Raw genomic sequence first — 11,405 nt, forward strand, 5'->3', positions numbered from 1 at the left:
ATTACATATCCCTTAGCAGGTTTACATATCCCTTAAGGCAGAAATATTAAGCTGAGCCACCAAATATAGTAAATTCCAACGACAAATTTTGCTACAAATACATATTCTGCTTATCATTGCGTGCCCCGAAGGCGTATTTCGTGAATAATTACTCAGGGCACGTTAACACGTCGGCTTATATGGTCGACGAGGGAGCAGCTTTCAACGAGATATTCATACAACGTACGATTTTCTAGTGGACAACCTGTCCGGCGAGAGGCTAGAATTAACCAGGGTAGACAGGAGGCAAATGGGGGCTTATCTTTGCATAGCTAGAAACGAAGTGCCTCCGGCGGTCAGCAAGAGGGTTAATCTAAAAGTAAATTGTGAGTACTTGAAAACGATTTATAACGTTTTATACCCGGCATTATCAAATCGAGATTGAAATCAATTGATAGACAGACAGGACCGTTTATCCAATTTAATGATTGTTCTATTATTGTGACAATAATAGAAAACGTTTAATAACATTACCTACTATGCCATCACATAGGAAATTAAATCGTTAAAAAAAAAACATGTTATTTACATTAGCGGAAAAACCGCAGAAATGAAATGAAATACAAACAACATATGTAAATGTAAAAATCAGATTATTACTCTCTCATTTCTTTGCCTTTGCAGTCCCTCCTAGCGCAAAAGCACCGAATCAGCTGCTCAGTTCTCCCCTGGATACAAACGTGTCGCTAATCTGCTTAATCGAGGCTTATCCCAAGACGATTAACTTGTGGATGCGGAAGGAGCAAGTTATCATGAGCGGGTATGTACCGAGACAATATTGACAGTTTAGTCTACCGATCCCCGGGCGTAGTTCAAATCCGTTGTTCGACAATCTCCTCGGTGATAAGAGACAAAACGTTCCGCGTTTAGCAAATTGCTTTTTGCTAAATCGCTCCTGACCTCGGTCACCGCGATTTCGGATATCGATCCCGGCGGCGATTCCGGGTTATTCTAACGAGATGTCGAATAACGGAATCTATTTTCCCTATCGCGGACGTTAAACGTAAGTGATATGTCAATGCAGAGGCAGATACGAAATCGACGAGCGAGGAGACCCCGACGAGGAATGGAAGACGACGATCGTGTTGAAGATAAGACGCTTGGAGAAAACGGATTTGGGCGAATACACGTGCTCAGCCTCCTCAAGTATGGGAAAAGCCGAGGCGACTCTCAGGGTATATGGTAAGTAATCATATATATATATATACATATATACATAAGACGGAATAAATACGTCATCCCCTAATGATAATCAGGCAAAAATCATCGACAATATAGTTCTGTTAAATCTACGCTCGAAATTCCAGTATAGATATGATTGGTGTCGCGCATTACTTTTAACGATATTTTTTACAATACCTAATATAAAAATTTCAAGCACCATTAAAAATACTATTCTAAAATTTACTATTCTTTTCAATCGCAAGAATAATTTAACTATTTTTAACGGTATATATTCGGATCTTCGAAAAACAAAATATGATACATATCTACATTATTTAAATTTATTATTGACGGTTACGGATAAAAAAAGCATGACTAAAAAAACGCGTCGGTTTCTAAAAAAAGAGAAAGGGGACACGTCCGAAAAGCGAAGCGTCTCGGTTTACCCTGTCCATGATTCACGTGGATATTTTCAGAGATCGAGCGCGTAACCATGCCCACCCGCGTCACCTCGACCAACTGGAAGCGACTGAACCGAGGCAAGTCAAAGCCCGGGCAAGGGACGATGGTCAATCGGGTTTTCTATCAGCAAGTGAGCACGCCGGCGATGCAGAAGAGCACGGCGCGATTGATTTACAACAACAGGTACGCGACCACATCGACCACCGCGGATCCGCGTGCTCCCTCAATCAAGGACCAGGGTAATGCCTTTAAGCACAACAACCACAATGACAACCACCAGAATCTCAAGGATCGTAGCGACGCGTCCGCAGTCATCGCCAGCAAGCGGGTCGTCTTACCGCTCTGTCTCGTATTGTTCTCGACGGTGCGATAAGACGTAAGGTGATGAGAATTACGAGAACGACGACCGACGATGGTTCTACCCCTTCGCAAAAGGAATTAATCTGCGAGCCATGGAATTGTGTTCGTCGATCCGACAGTGAGTGATAAGCGAGAGAAGCACTCACACAAGAAGTCTCGCAATCGAAAAACACGGGGGAAACGATTCTCAGACAACGACGACCAGGACTGATGAAAGAACTAACTCTTCCGTTTAATTAGCCAGATCAACGTTCTTAGCAGCACGTCGAGGAAAGATCGAAAAGAAAGCGAACACTTGGACGCTTTTACAGGGTAAGATCGTAGGGAAGCGAACACTTAGACGCGTGGCATGGTAGAAACGGGGTGGAAGGAGGGGAAGGGAGTCTGATCCGTTAATGCGAGCGAATGTTACCCGAGATAACCGCTGCGGATTTTTACGGAAAGACGCTTACGAATGTATTTTTTATGACCCCTTTATCCGTTGCTAACGTGCGAGAAGTTCGGGTGTGAAACGTGCTCTTTGGTTGGATTAAATATATAGCATTATCCGGATAATTTTAATTCTCAGACAGCAAAACACTTAAGTACGGTTTATTCTAAGCTATCCTACAATTATGTTTATTTTTATTATAAAATAAACTTTCGTTCACATAAATTATTTGTTTTATTAGAATATTAATGAGATGAAAACATGGAAATAAACGATTAATAAATAAATAAATGTAAAATAATAAATAGAAAAATCAAGTGACTGACACTTGATTATTGAACAAAATACAAAAAAAAAAAAAAATAGAAAAATAAGCATCGCTGTCTGAGAGTTAAAAATACGAGGGAGAGATTTTTATTATTCGAAGAGCGAATGATTATTTCTTTCTTTTTGTGAAATTAATAGGTAACTTGGGGTAATTTTATAACGTTAGCGTCAAAAGCCTTATATATGCAGGGTGTCTATCTGAAATGAGCTGTCACTGTCGTTGACAACGGGTAAGAGCCCGCAGAATTTAATCGCTGACGTACGAATTGCAATCTTGATATGCATACATGTATATCTCGTAACGACAGTGACGACTCAGTTAAAGTGAACATCCGTTACGTTGCCATTGTAATACGTCTTCATCGATGAATCACACGAACTTTCCGAGCAATTGTGCGATCGTACCCAAATGCAGACAAATAATTAGCATACTAATTTGTATGTAAGAAATAAGACGATAATATCTTTGTTTATTGTGATGTAAGAGAGCGAATCGATATTATACTTGGCATCATAGCGAGCGTTATCACGTCATATCCGAAATAAAATCCATATCTGTAGCACATATAATAGCATACCACACTTTAGGGAAATATTTATAGATCACTTCGGTTATTTTATGTATTTTTTTAAATTACTTGTAGACACAAATACTGTACCTTAATATATGTCGGCAATGAAGCAAGACCACGTTATAGGTATAGCATAAGTGGTTAAACGCGAGGGATGACCGATGTATCGCTTTTTAAATAAAACGCGTTAAATTTAACCCGGCTTTGCCAATTTTTGTATAAGATACGCTCAGCTACCATCAAAGAGAATTGCATACGTGCATTTCACATTGATGATACATGTATATGATGAAGTAGATATATATGTATGTTATGTATAAAAACACAAGAAAAATTGACACAGCAAATGATCTTATAATTTCTAGCAATACTACAAAGATCACTTAGTTAATGTTCCTCGCAAAACTATGAACCATATCTTGCTCTGTAATTAAGACGACCATGTAAAGCGATATCAATGTTCAACTCATTGTCAGTCAGAGAGTATTAAAGTTGACAGAAGGGATAAAGCGATTTGACGATCTTAAGTAATGCTGCAATGTCCATCAATACGGAGTACAAGTCTTAGTTACATCGCGTGGTTTACTGTCGCAGAAAAGGTAGCATATCCCACACAGAGCAAAAATATGATAAATGTACCTATCTAATGAACCCTGTATATCACAGAATGCTCAATATAATAACTTTACAATAACTATATTAAAAGAATGTTGTTGTTTATAGGAAGGAAAAATATATATGAGAATACAATGAGAAAATGTGCTCAAATTGGATGATATAGCTTTGGGGGGGATAAAAAAAAAACGTGTTGACAAATAAGAAAAAAAAACTATCGTGCATTTACCAGTGACGTTCGTTTTGACTTTAAGTCTAGCTTAAACGAGTGTATTTTTTAATGTATTATTGAAACGGCAAATATAGCTGTTTATCGAACAAACGGATATCAAAACTGCTTTTTATTTTCTCACATCTCGGACACATCTTAGATACATAAATATATTAAGATATAATTTTGGAATACACACCAAATGCATTGGCCAGGATGACTCATGTAGGAATGTTACGACCAAAATAAAATACTAAAGGCCATACAGACGCAGCAAAAAGCCACATATGGGCTTTTTCTTTCACCAATCCTAGCACATTTCCAAAAAGTACCCTGAAAACTAAAATTAAGAATTTATTAGATATATACAGAGTATGTATATCACATATACATAAATTTTTACGATGCTTAACGAAAGCGTTTACGTACCCAACCTTTCCCAGCCGTTTGTCAAACAAGTTTGGCGCCAGAGATCTGACATAGGTACAGGTGCATATTAGCAACAATATTACAGTCAGCAGGCTCTGAAAATTAAATATGGCAGACTGCCAAAAAAAGAATACGTTAGTATGTTTAAATAAACTTTCATCTCTGAAATGTAAAGTTTAAAATGTTGCTCAAATGCGTGTCACGCAATAACGTAATGTCTTATCTATTAAATTAATAGCAACGGAATCTTAATTACTATCTACTTCTTCGCGTCAACGGATATCTTTTCCGATAATAATAATCGCGCTAATTCAAGTATCTAGCTTCAGTCATGTGGCCAAATTGTCGTACGTCAACGTCAACGACATTTTAGGTTATACAATCCCAATCTCAAATGTCATTCACTATTCCGAAATGTGTATATTTACCATAATTTTAGGTCGCGCTCTACTTGAGAAACTGCAGGAGAATCAACCTCGAGAAAAGCCACAAATTATTCGTTAAAGATTCTCTCGTAAATTGAGTGACGTATTGTGCGACATCACTTTCGTACGGCGCACAACGCCACAACCACAACGGCGCGCAACTCGATGCGCGTTGCACGTCAAAAGTCCCCTGCTTCCGGTTCGAACGTTTCAAACTATCGAGCGCATCTATTGGTTAGAGCCACCGCACAAGACTCTCGTATGGTCACGTAGCGTAATGCTAGGTCTACAATGCGAGTCGTAAAGTCGTGAGTCGTAAGAATTGACCAATCACACCATGCAATCACAATCGAATTTAAGAAGAATAATCGACTGTGATTGGTCAATCGGCATAATGGTCAATCGGGTCAATCCACTCAATTCAGACAAACTTGCATAGCGCATAAACATAAGCATAAGAGAATTGATTGGTCCATATGCAGGTGCATAAAAAAATAAACCAATCCGTTTTGTTATGCATATGGTTGTGCACCTATGCAAGTTTGTGTGGATATAGCTTAAAGCGGGGAGCACACACTTCTGCACAACGCATAATGCGTAAGCATAAGAAAATTGATTGGTCTATTTCCTTATGCACATGTGTATGGACCAATCAATTTTCTTATGCTTACGCATTCTGCGTTATGCAGAAGTGTGTGCTCCCCGCTTAAAAATTGACCAATCACAATCGAATTTGAGAAGTAAGAATTTAAGGATCAGAATTTCTATGAAAATTTTAAGACTTTTTCAGAATTTTTCATAAATCTAAAATACGAGAAGTTCATAGAAAATATATATGAGAAATTTCTTTACATTTACTTTTTATCTTTTTCTACTTATTGCTACGAGAATTAGAAAAGGATAACAAAATTAAACTAAAATTAAACTGCATTGATAGAAATGGTCATTAAAGATGGAAATATCGTTATTTACAATTAATCTCTAGAAAGCGCACTCTTCTATTGGACGACGAGATGTCGTATGGACAAGTCCGCCATTACAGCTTCTATTCTACTGATTTTACCGGCAATTGCCCGCCCTGGCAAGGGAAGACGAAAATAGAGGGGGCGAAGCGAACGGCCTACCGCCGAATGTTTTGCCCTATTGTTCGCCGTTCGGGGATGTCGCGAAAAACGATGGATTTCGACTGACTCCAATTCGGGCGAGGCGAAATCCAAGCGGTGGCGATGTGTTTTGCGCCTGTCGAGATGGGACTTGTGCATTGCGACAAGCGTAGACTGCGGTAATACAGGTGGAAAACGTCGAGGAAACCCACGAACGACTCTTTGTCATGGACATGCAAGCTTCTAATGGTACGCACTTGGTTTCTTATACGGCACAATTCGCTCGCCGACCGGGCCGACGCGACGTTTGAAGTCTTCCTCTCGACGACAACGACGACGCGACGCTTCCCGGATCGGTCTTCGCGTTTACTCCGCGTTTACCGAACGCTCGCCCGAGAACGATCAAAGTTAAACGCGCGCGAGACACGCGACTGTACGTTAAGAGGGGTTAGATAAAAGTACGCTTCAAGATTTCCTAGCGTCGCTTCTCGAATATAAATGCTACCTGGAAATTTGCGCGAAATAGCGCGGCAAAAAAACGCGATCAGCGTGCAGCTCGTAATCCCGATAGCTCTCTCACGATTATGCATCGCGCGATAAGTGTATACTGGACGGAATCACGTTCCGCGGCCCGGAGATTGTGAATTGAAATTCTACGCGTGATAAGATCCGTCCAAAATACACGTCGACAACGTTCTAAATGTAGCTCGAATAATGTTTAATTGACGATAATGCTGTTCGTGCACAGCTTCCACATGGAGTATTGCTCCAGTAAAATCTGTCCTAAATTCTAAATTTGAAAAAAAAAAAAATTTTTTTTTAAGAAATAATATATATTACACATTCTTTCCTATGAACAGAACTTACGAAAGAATATTTCTGCATTAATGATTCGGCTAAAAGTAACAATTGGTGAATCGTGTGAATGTAGGAATGGATATGCGTATGAATACAGTGTATACTCCCATCCCTGGATTTCCTGAACAACTAGGGATGGTATGGATGGGGGATATGATGATGGGCGAGCCTGCTCACGAACTCATGCTGGATCCTCGTCAAGGTGAAAGCCCATTTTTCTCACACGGTTCGAATCCCTATGAAGATCTCAGAAACCATCACATCGCTCCTACCACTATGGTACGCTACATACCGCAACAATTCTCAAACGAGTGTTCGGAACCCGACGAGGCATTGGAGGCTGTAGATGCCCATGAGATACAGCGAGTGAGTTCTGTCTTCGAAGAAGAGAGATGCAATCTAATTTTCACGCGTGTATTCTTAATATTATGATTTCCCTATTTTTTTTTTTTTTTTCAAGGATTACGATTCACAATCTGAAAGGCCAGAGATGAGCGAATATTTGACATTAGAAGATTACATGGGTGATGAAGAACGAGAACAAATTGTGAGCAATGTGGCGACTCAGACCCAAGACAATCGCAATCGAAAAATTAAGCCCATTAAGCATCCAGGACTTGTTTTGAAAACACCAATTGCTTATCAACCTCATACTGATCTAAATTTCATTCCTATTCGCAAAGATGGTATAGGTAAGTGTAATCTGCAACAATTAGAACTACAATTAGTAAAAGAAGAAACAGAAAAGGACTTAACGAGACATGAAGTTGACTTGACCATCTATATCTTCTTATCGTAGAAAACTAAAGACTTGAATTTTTATTTTATAGCTGTTTGTGAAAAATGTGGTGCTATTGGTGTAAAACATGCTTTTTATACAAAGGAGCGTAGATTTTGCAGTAGAGCGTGTGCACGTTCTTCAGAATACTCAACACCTACTGCTGACTCCACATATAGTCCATCCCATTCGACGGATCAGCCAATATCTGTGAGCCAAACGTCCTCTAATGAAACAAAATCGACGGATGTAAGTTAATAATACTGAATCTACACTCAGAAAATGTGCGACAAGAAACAACACATTCTTATCCTACAAACGTTTCAATTTTCCAGGTTGTTGTAAAAGAAGAAGTAGATACCAAGGAATCTGTCGATCCAGAAAAGGACAAAGTTCAATTAGAGCCAGTAATGCCAGAGGATTTACCGATTAGAAGAAAGAGAACAGCGGAAATGGCAGGTTCTTACGATTGGACACCACAGCTTGTTGAACCTGGATTTTGCGCTGCACCAGTCTCTTGTTTCAAACATGTTAGGTTCTTGTGTTTTGTCTTTTACATATGTAATTTTGCGGATGTCTCGTTATATTATAATTTCTTTTTAGGCTCCTATATCAGAGATTTGGGACAATATCACAGTGGGTATGAAAGTAGAGGTAGAAAATACCGACTGTGATGAAGTATGCGAGGCTTTCCCAGATTCGTTTTGGGTCGCGACTGTATTACGTATATGCGGATACAGAGCTCTGCTAAGGTATGAGGGTTTCGGGCACAATGCAGACAAAGATTTTTGGGTATCGCTTTGTTCTAACGACATACATCCCGTTGGTTGGTGTGCCACAATTGGAAAACCTCTTATTCCACCTAACAGTACGTAATCGAAATTATTTCTAACAGAATGAGACAATGCGCGACTGAAAAAAATCGTTTGATCTTGGAAAAGTGCGCATGGAAAAATTTGACATATTGAATTCTTTTTTCAGCGATCGCAAATAAGTACAAAGATTGGAAGGACTTTTTGATGAGGCGATTAACCGGTGCAAGGACTTTACCGACAAATTTCTATAGCAAAGTGAACGAAAGCATGAAATCTCGTTTTCGATGTGGTCTTCATTTAGAAGTAGTAGATAAAAACAGAATCTCGCAAGTCAAAGTGGCGACGATACAAAAGATAGTTGGTAAACGTTTGCACGTGAGATATTACGATTCGCCGCCGGAGGATAACGGGTTTTGGTGCCACGAAGACTCGCCCCTCATACACCCTGTTGGTTGGGCTAAGAAAGTGGGACAGACACTAGATGCGTATCCCGAGTACTTGGATCGTGTTTCTAAATCAAAATTATCCGAAGACGACGCAATGGAGAATCTTTTTTATGTGCCAAAGAGTCATCACATGCATCTCACATACACGTTTAAGGAAGGAATGAAAATAGAAGCTATCGATCCGCTCAATCTTTCGGCTATATGCGCGGCGACGATCATGCAAGTTTTGGAAAAGGATTACATTATGATTCGCATTGACAGTTATGACGAAGACGCGAGCGGCGCTGACTGGTTTTGCTATCATTCGTGTTCGCCGTGCATTTTTCCAGTTGGCTTTTGTTCCCAACATGGTCTACCTTTAACGCCGCCAAAGGGTTATGATCCTACCACATTTACATGGGATGCATATCTAACAGAGACCAATACTATACCTGCTCCTATCCAATTATTTAATCGGGTAATTTTTCTATATGTTTATGAATGCAGTTTGTAGTTCTTCCTTATAATTTGTAATAATGCTAAATAAACTTTTTATATATTTTTTAGGAAATTCCTCAACACGGATTTATTGAAGGAATGAGACTCGAAGCTGCTGATTTAATGGATCCTAGATTAGTTTGTGTTGCTACTATTACTAGGGTGATTGGCAGATTGCTACGAGTACATTTCGATGGTTGGGAAGATGAATATGATCAATGGTTAGACTGTCAAAGTCCAGATATTTATCCCGTTGGATGGTGTGATCTTGTCGACCATAAATTGGAAGGGCCGCGTGTACTCGTAAAAAACACTAGTCCTACTGGTACATATCATTTATATATTTACGCATATATTATCCATATATGTATATTTTTTTGTATTTATGAGTATATTCTTGTAGTAAAATCACCAAGAGGCCTTAAACGTAAAGCTAAGAGAAGAATGAAGAAAGGTAGCAAGCTGTCTTGCTCCAAAAATATACTACCTCGTCAGAGCGAACGTATTAGTATGGCTCGCGAACGCGGGCGAGAATTGGAACCTGCTCAAGGAACGAAAATTGAAAGAGAGCGTGATCTAGAAAGTTTACCGGAACAGAGGAGCAGAGAGCCGGAAACGGCGCAAGAGCCAGCTGGACCTGACCAAACTTTACCTAGTCCCACTACTGGACAAGGTCAAGCATTGAATGACACGCAAAGCGAAGTACAGAGCCCTCCACCACCCAAGGAAAGAACCGCTACGTCATACATTAATGCAAGTATCACGACACTTTGACAAATATCTGAGATATACAATTAGAATTATTATAGACTATTCTGGTTTATTTGGTCTGTAGGTTACTTCAGCAAGTACTAAATATATACCAAGGCTAGCAGATGGTGTGCAAAGAGGTTCGGAATCTGGTGATTTAGTGCCATCTGAGTGGAATGTCTTTGATGTTGCACAATTTCTTCGAGTTAATGATTGTGCGACGTATTGCGATAATTTCAGTAAACGTAAAATAGATGGAAAGACATTGCTGACTCTCACTAAGGACCAAATAATAGACCTAACGGGTATCAAACTTGGACCTTCTCTGAAAATTTTTGATTTAATTCAGCAATTAAAAATCAAAGTGAATCCAGCTCAGGAAAGGTTGAAACTAGGATTGAAGAAATTCTTATAACAAAACTAGTATGTAGTTAGCACTATAAATATAAAATAAGTTCCATCATTACGCAAATTAGACATGGATTTACAGGTAAGGCATGTGAAATAATGATAATTAAAGTCACCTCTATCTCAATATGGTTGCATACGTTATTTGTTACGTACTTTACTAATGTACTGAAGAAATGTTAATATATAGATTCTTTATAGTCTAAAACAAATGTGTAAAATTTAGATGCTGTATGATTTATTATGAGTTAAGAGATTTTTTTCCATTCTAGTGCAGTTTAATTTTTAATGCCTTTAATGCCTTTATTTATTGACAAATTTTTTAATGAATAAATTTTAACAATTTTTTTAAAATATTTTATATTTTTATTTATTTTTATACATATTTAAATCTCTTAAGCCGGGCTCCAGACATGTATCGTATCATCGTATCGTATCATGATATTTTCTTATTAAAATATGGATATGTTGTTTATATTATGATAAGCCAAAGCCTTGTTTTCAGTCTATAAGATACGGGATACGAACACGGATTGAAAACAAGGCCTTGGCTTATAATTTTTATTTACCAACATATCCATATTTTCATATCTTGATACGATACAGTGATCTGATACATGTCTGGACCCAGCCTTAAATTCTTTAAGGTTTAGCATTATAATTTAAAAAATAAAGTATTTAAATAATGGAATTAATATTTACTGATTTATGAAAATATTATTTTATAAAAATAAAC

The 11,405-nt window shown here is 38.5% G+C and overlaps 2 protein-coding genes across 2 annotated transcripts in view; one reads left to right on the plus strand and one right to left on the minus strand.

The window, feature by feature from the left end:
- The window catches only part of LOC112462647 (polycomb protein Sfmbt-like), a 57,481-nt gene extending 46,494 nt beyond the window's left edge, over nucleotides 1–10,987 (plus strand). The window contains 14 exon segments of the mRNA XM_025028534.1: nucleotides 237–365; nucleotides 664–799; nucleotides 1,064–1,221; nucleotides 1,680–2,046; nucleotides 6,253–6,386; nucleotides 7,093–7,361; nucleotides 7,456–7,687; nucleotides 7,826–8,022; nucleotides 8,109–8,303; nucleotides 8,377–8,641; nucleotides 8,755–9,491; nucleotides 9,581–9,836; nucleotides 9,915–10,264; nucleotides 10,347–10,987. Coding sequence (XP_024884302.1) covers nucleotides 237–365; nucleotides 664–799; nucleotides 1,064–1,221; nucleotides 1,680–2,046; nucleotides 6,253–6,386; nucleotides 7,093–7,361; nucleotides 7,456–7,687; nucleotides 7,826–8,022; nucleotides 8,109–8,303; nucleotides 8,377–8,641; nucleotides 8,755–9,491; nucleotides 9,581–9,836; nucleotides 9,915–10,264; nucleotides 10,347–10,676 — 3,755 coding nt within the window. The 3' untranslated portion in view covers nucleotides 10,677–10,987.
- LOC112462646 (protein kish-A) lies at nucleotides 4,296–5,204 on the minus strand. The gene is made up of 3 exons (XM_025028533.1): nucleotides 5,038–5,204; nucleotides 4,610–4,725; nucleotides 4,296–4,520 (listed from the first exon to the last, which is right to left on the minus strand). Exons 1-3 carry the CDS (start codon nucleotides 5,038–5,040, stop codon nucleotides 4,415–4,417), a joined length of 225 nt encoding a protein of 74 aa, XP_024884301.1. The 5' UTR covers nucleotides 5,041–5,204; the 3' UTR covers nucleotides 4,296–4,414.
- Nucleotides 10,988–11,405: the final 418 nt, after the last annotated feature.

This window comes from Temnothorax curvispinosus, unplaced genomic scaffold (assembly GCF_003070985.1).
Source record: "Temnothorax curvispinosus isolate PA1 unplaced genomic scaffold, ASM307098v1 QBEX01012642.1, whole genome shotgun sequence".
NCBI lineage: Eukaryota > Metazoa > Arthropoda > Insecta > Hymenoptera > Formicidae > Temnothorax > Temnothorax curvispinosus.

Excerpts from the sequence above, each read along its gene's own strand:
- LOC112462646 (XM_025028533.1), bottom strand. Across the intron at positions 4,521-4,609 it reads AAACGGCTGGGAAAGGTTGG|TTTTCAGGGTACTTTTTGGA; the intron begins GTACGTAAACGC and ends TCTTAATTTTAG.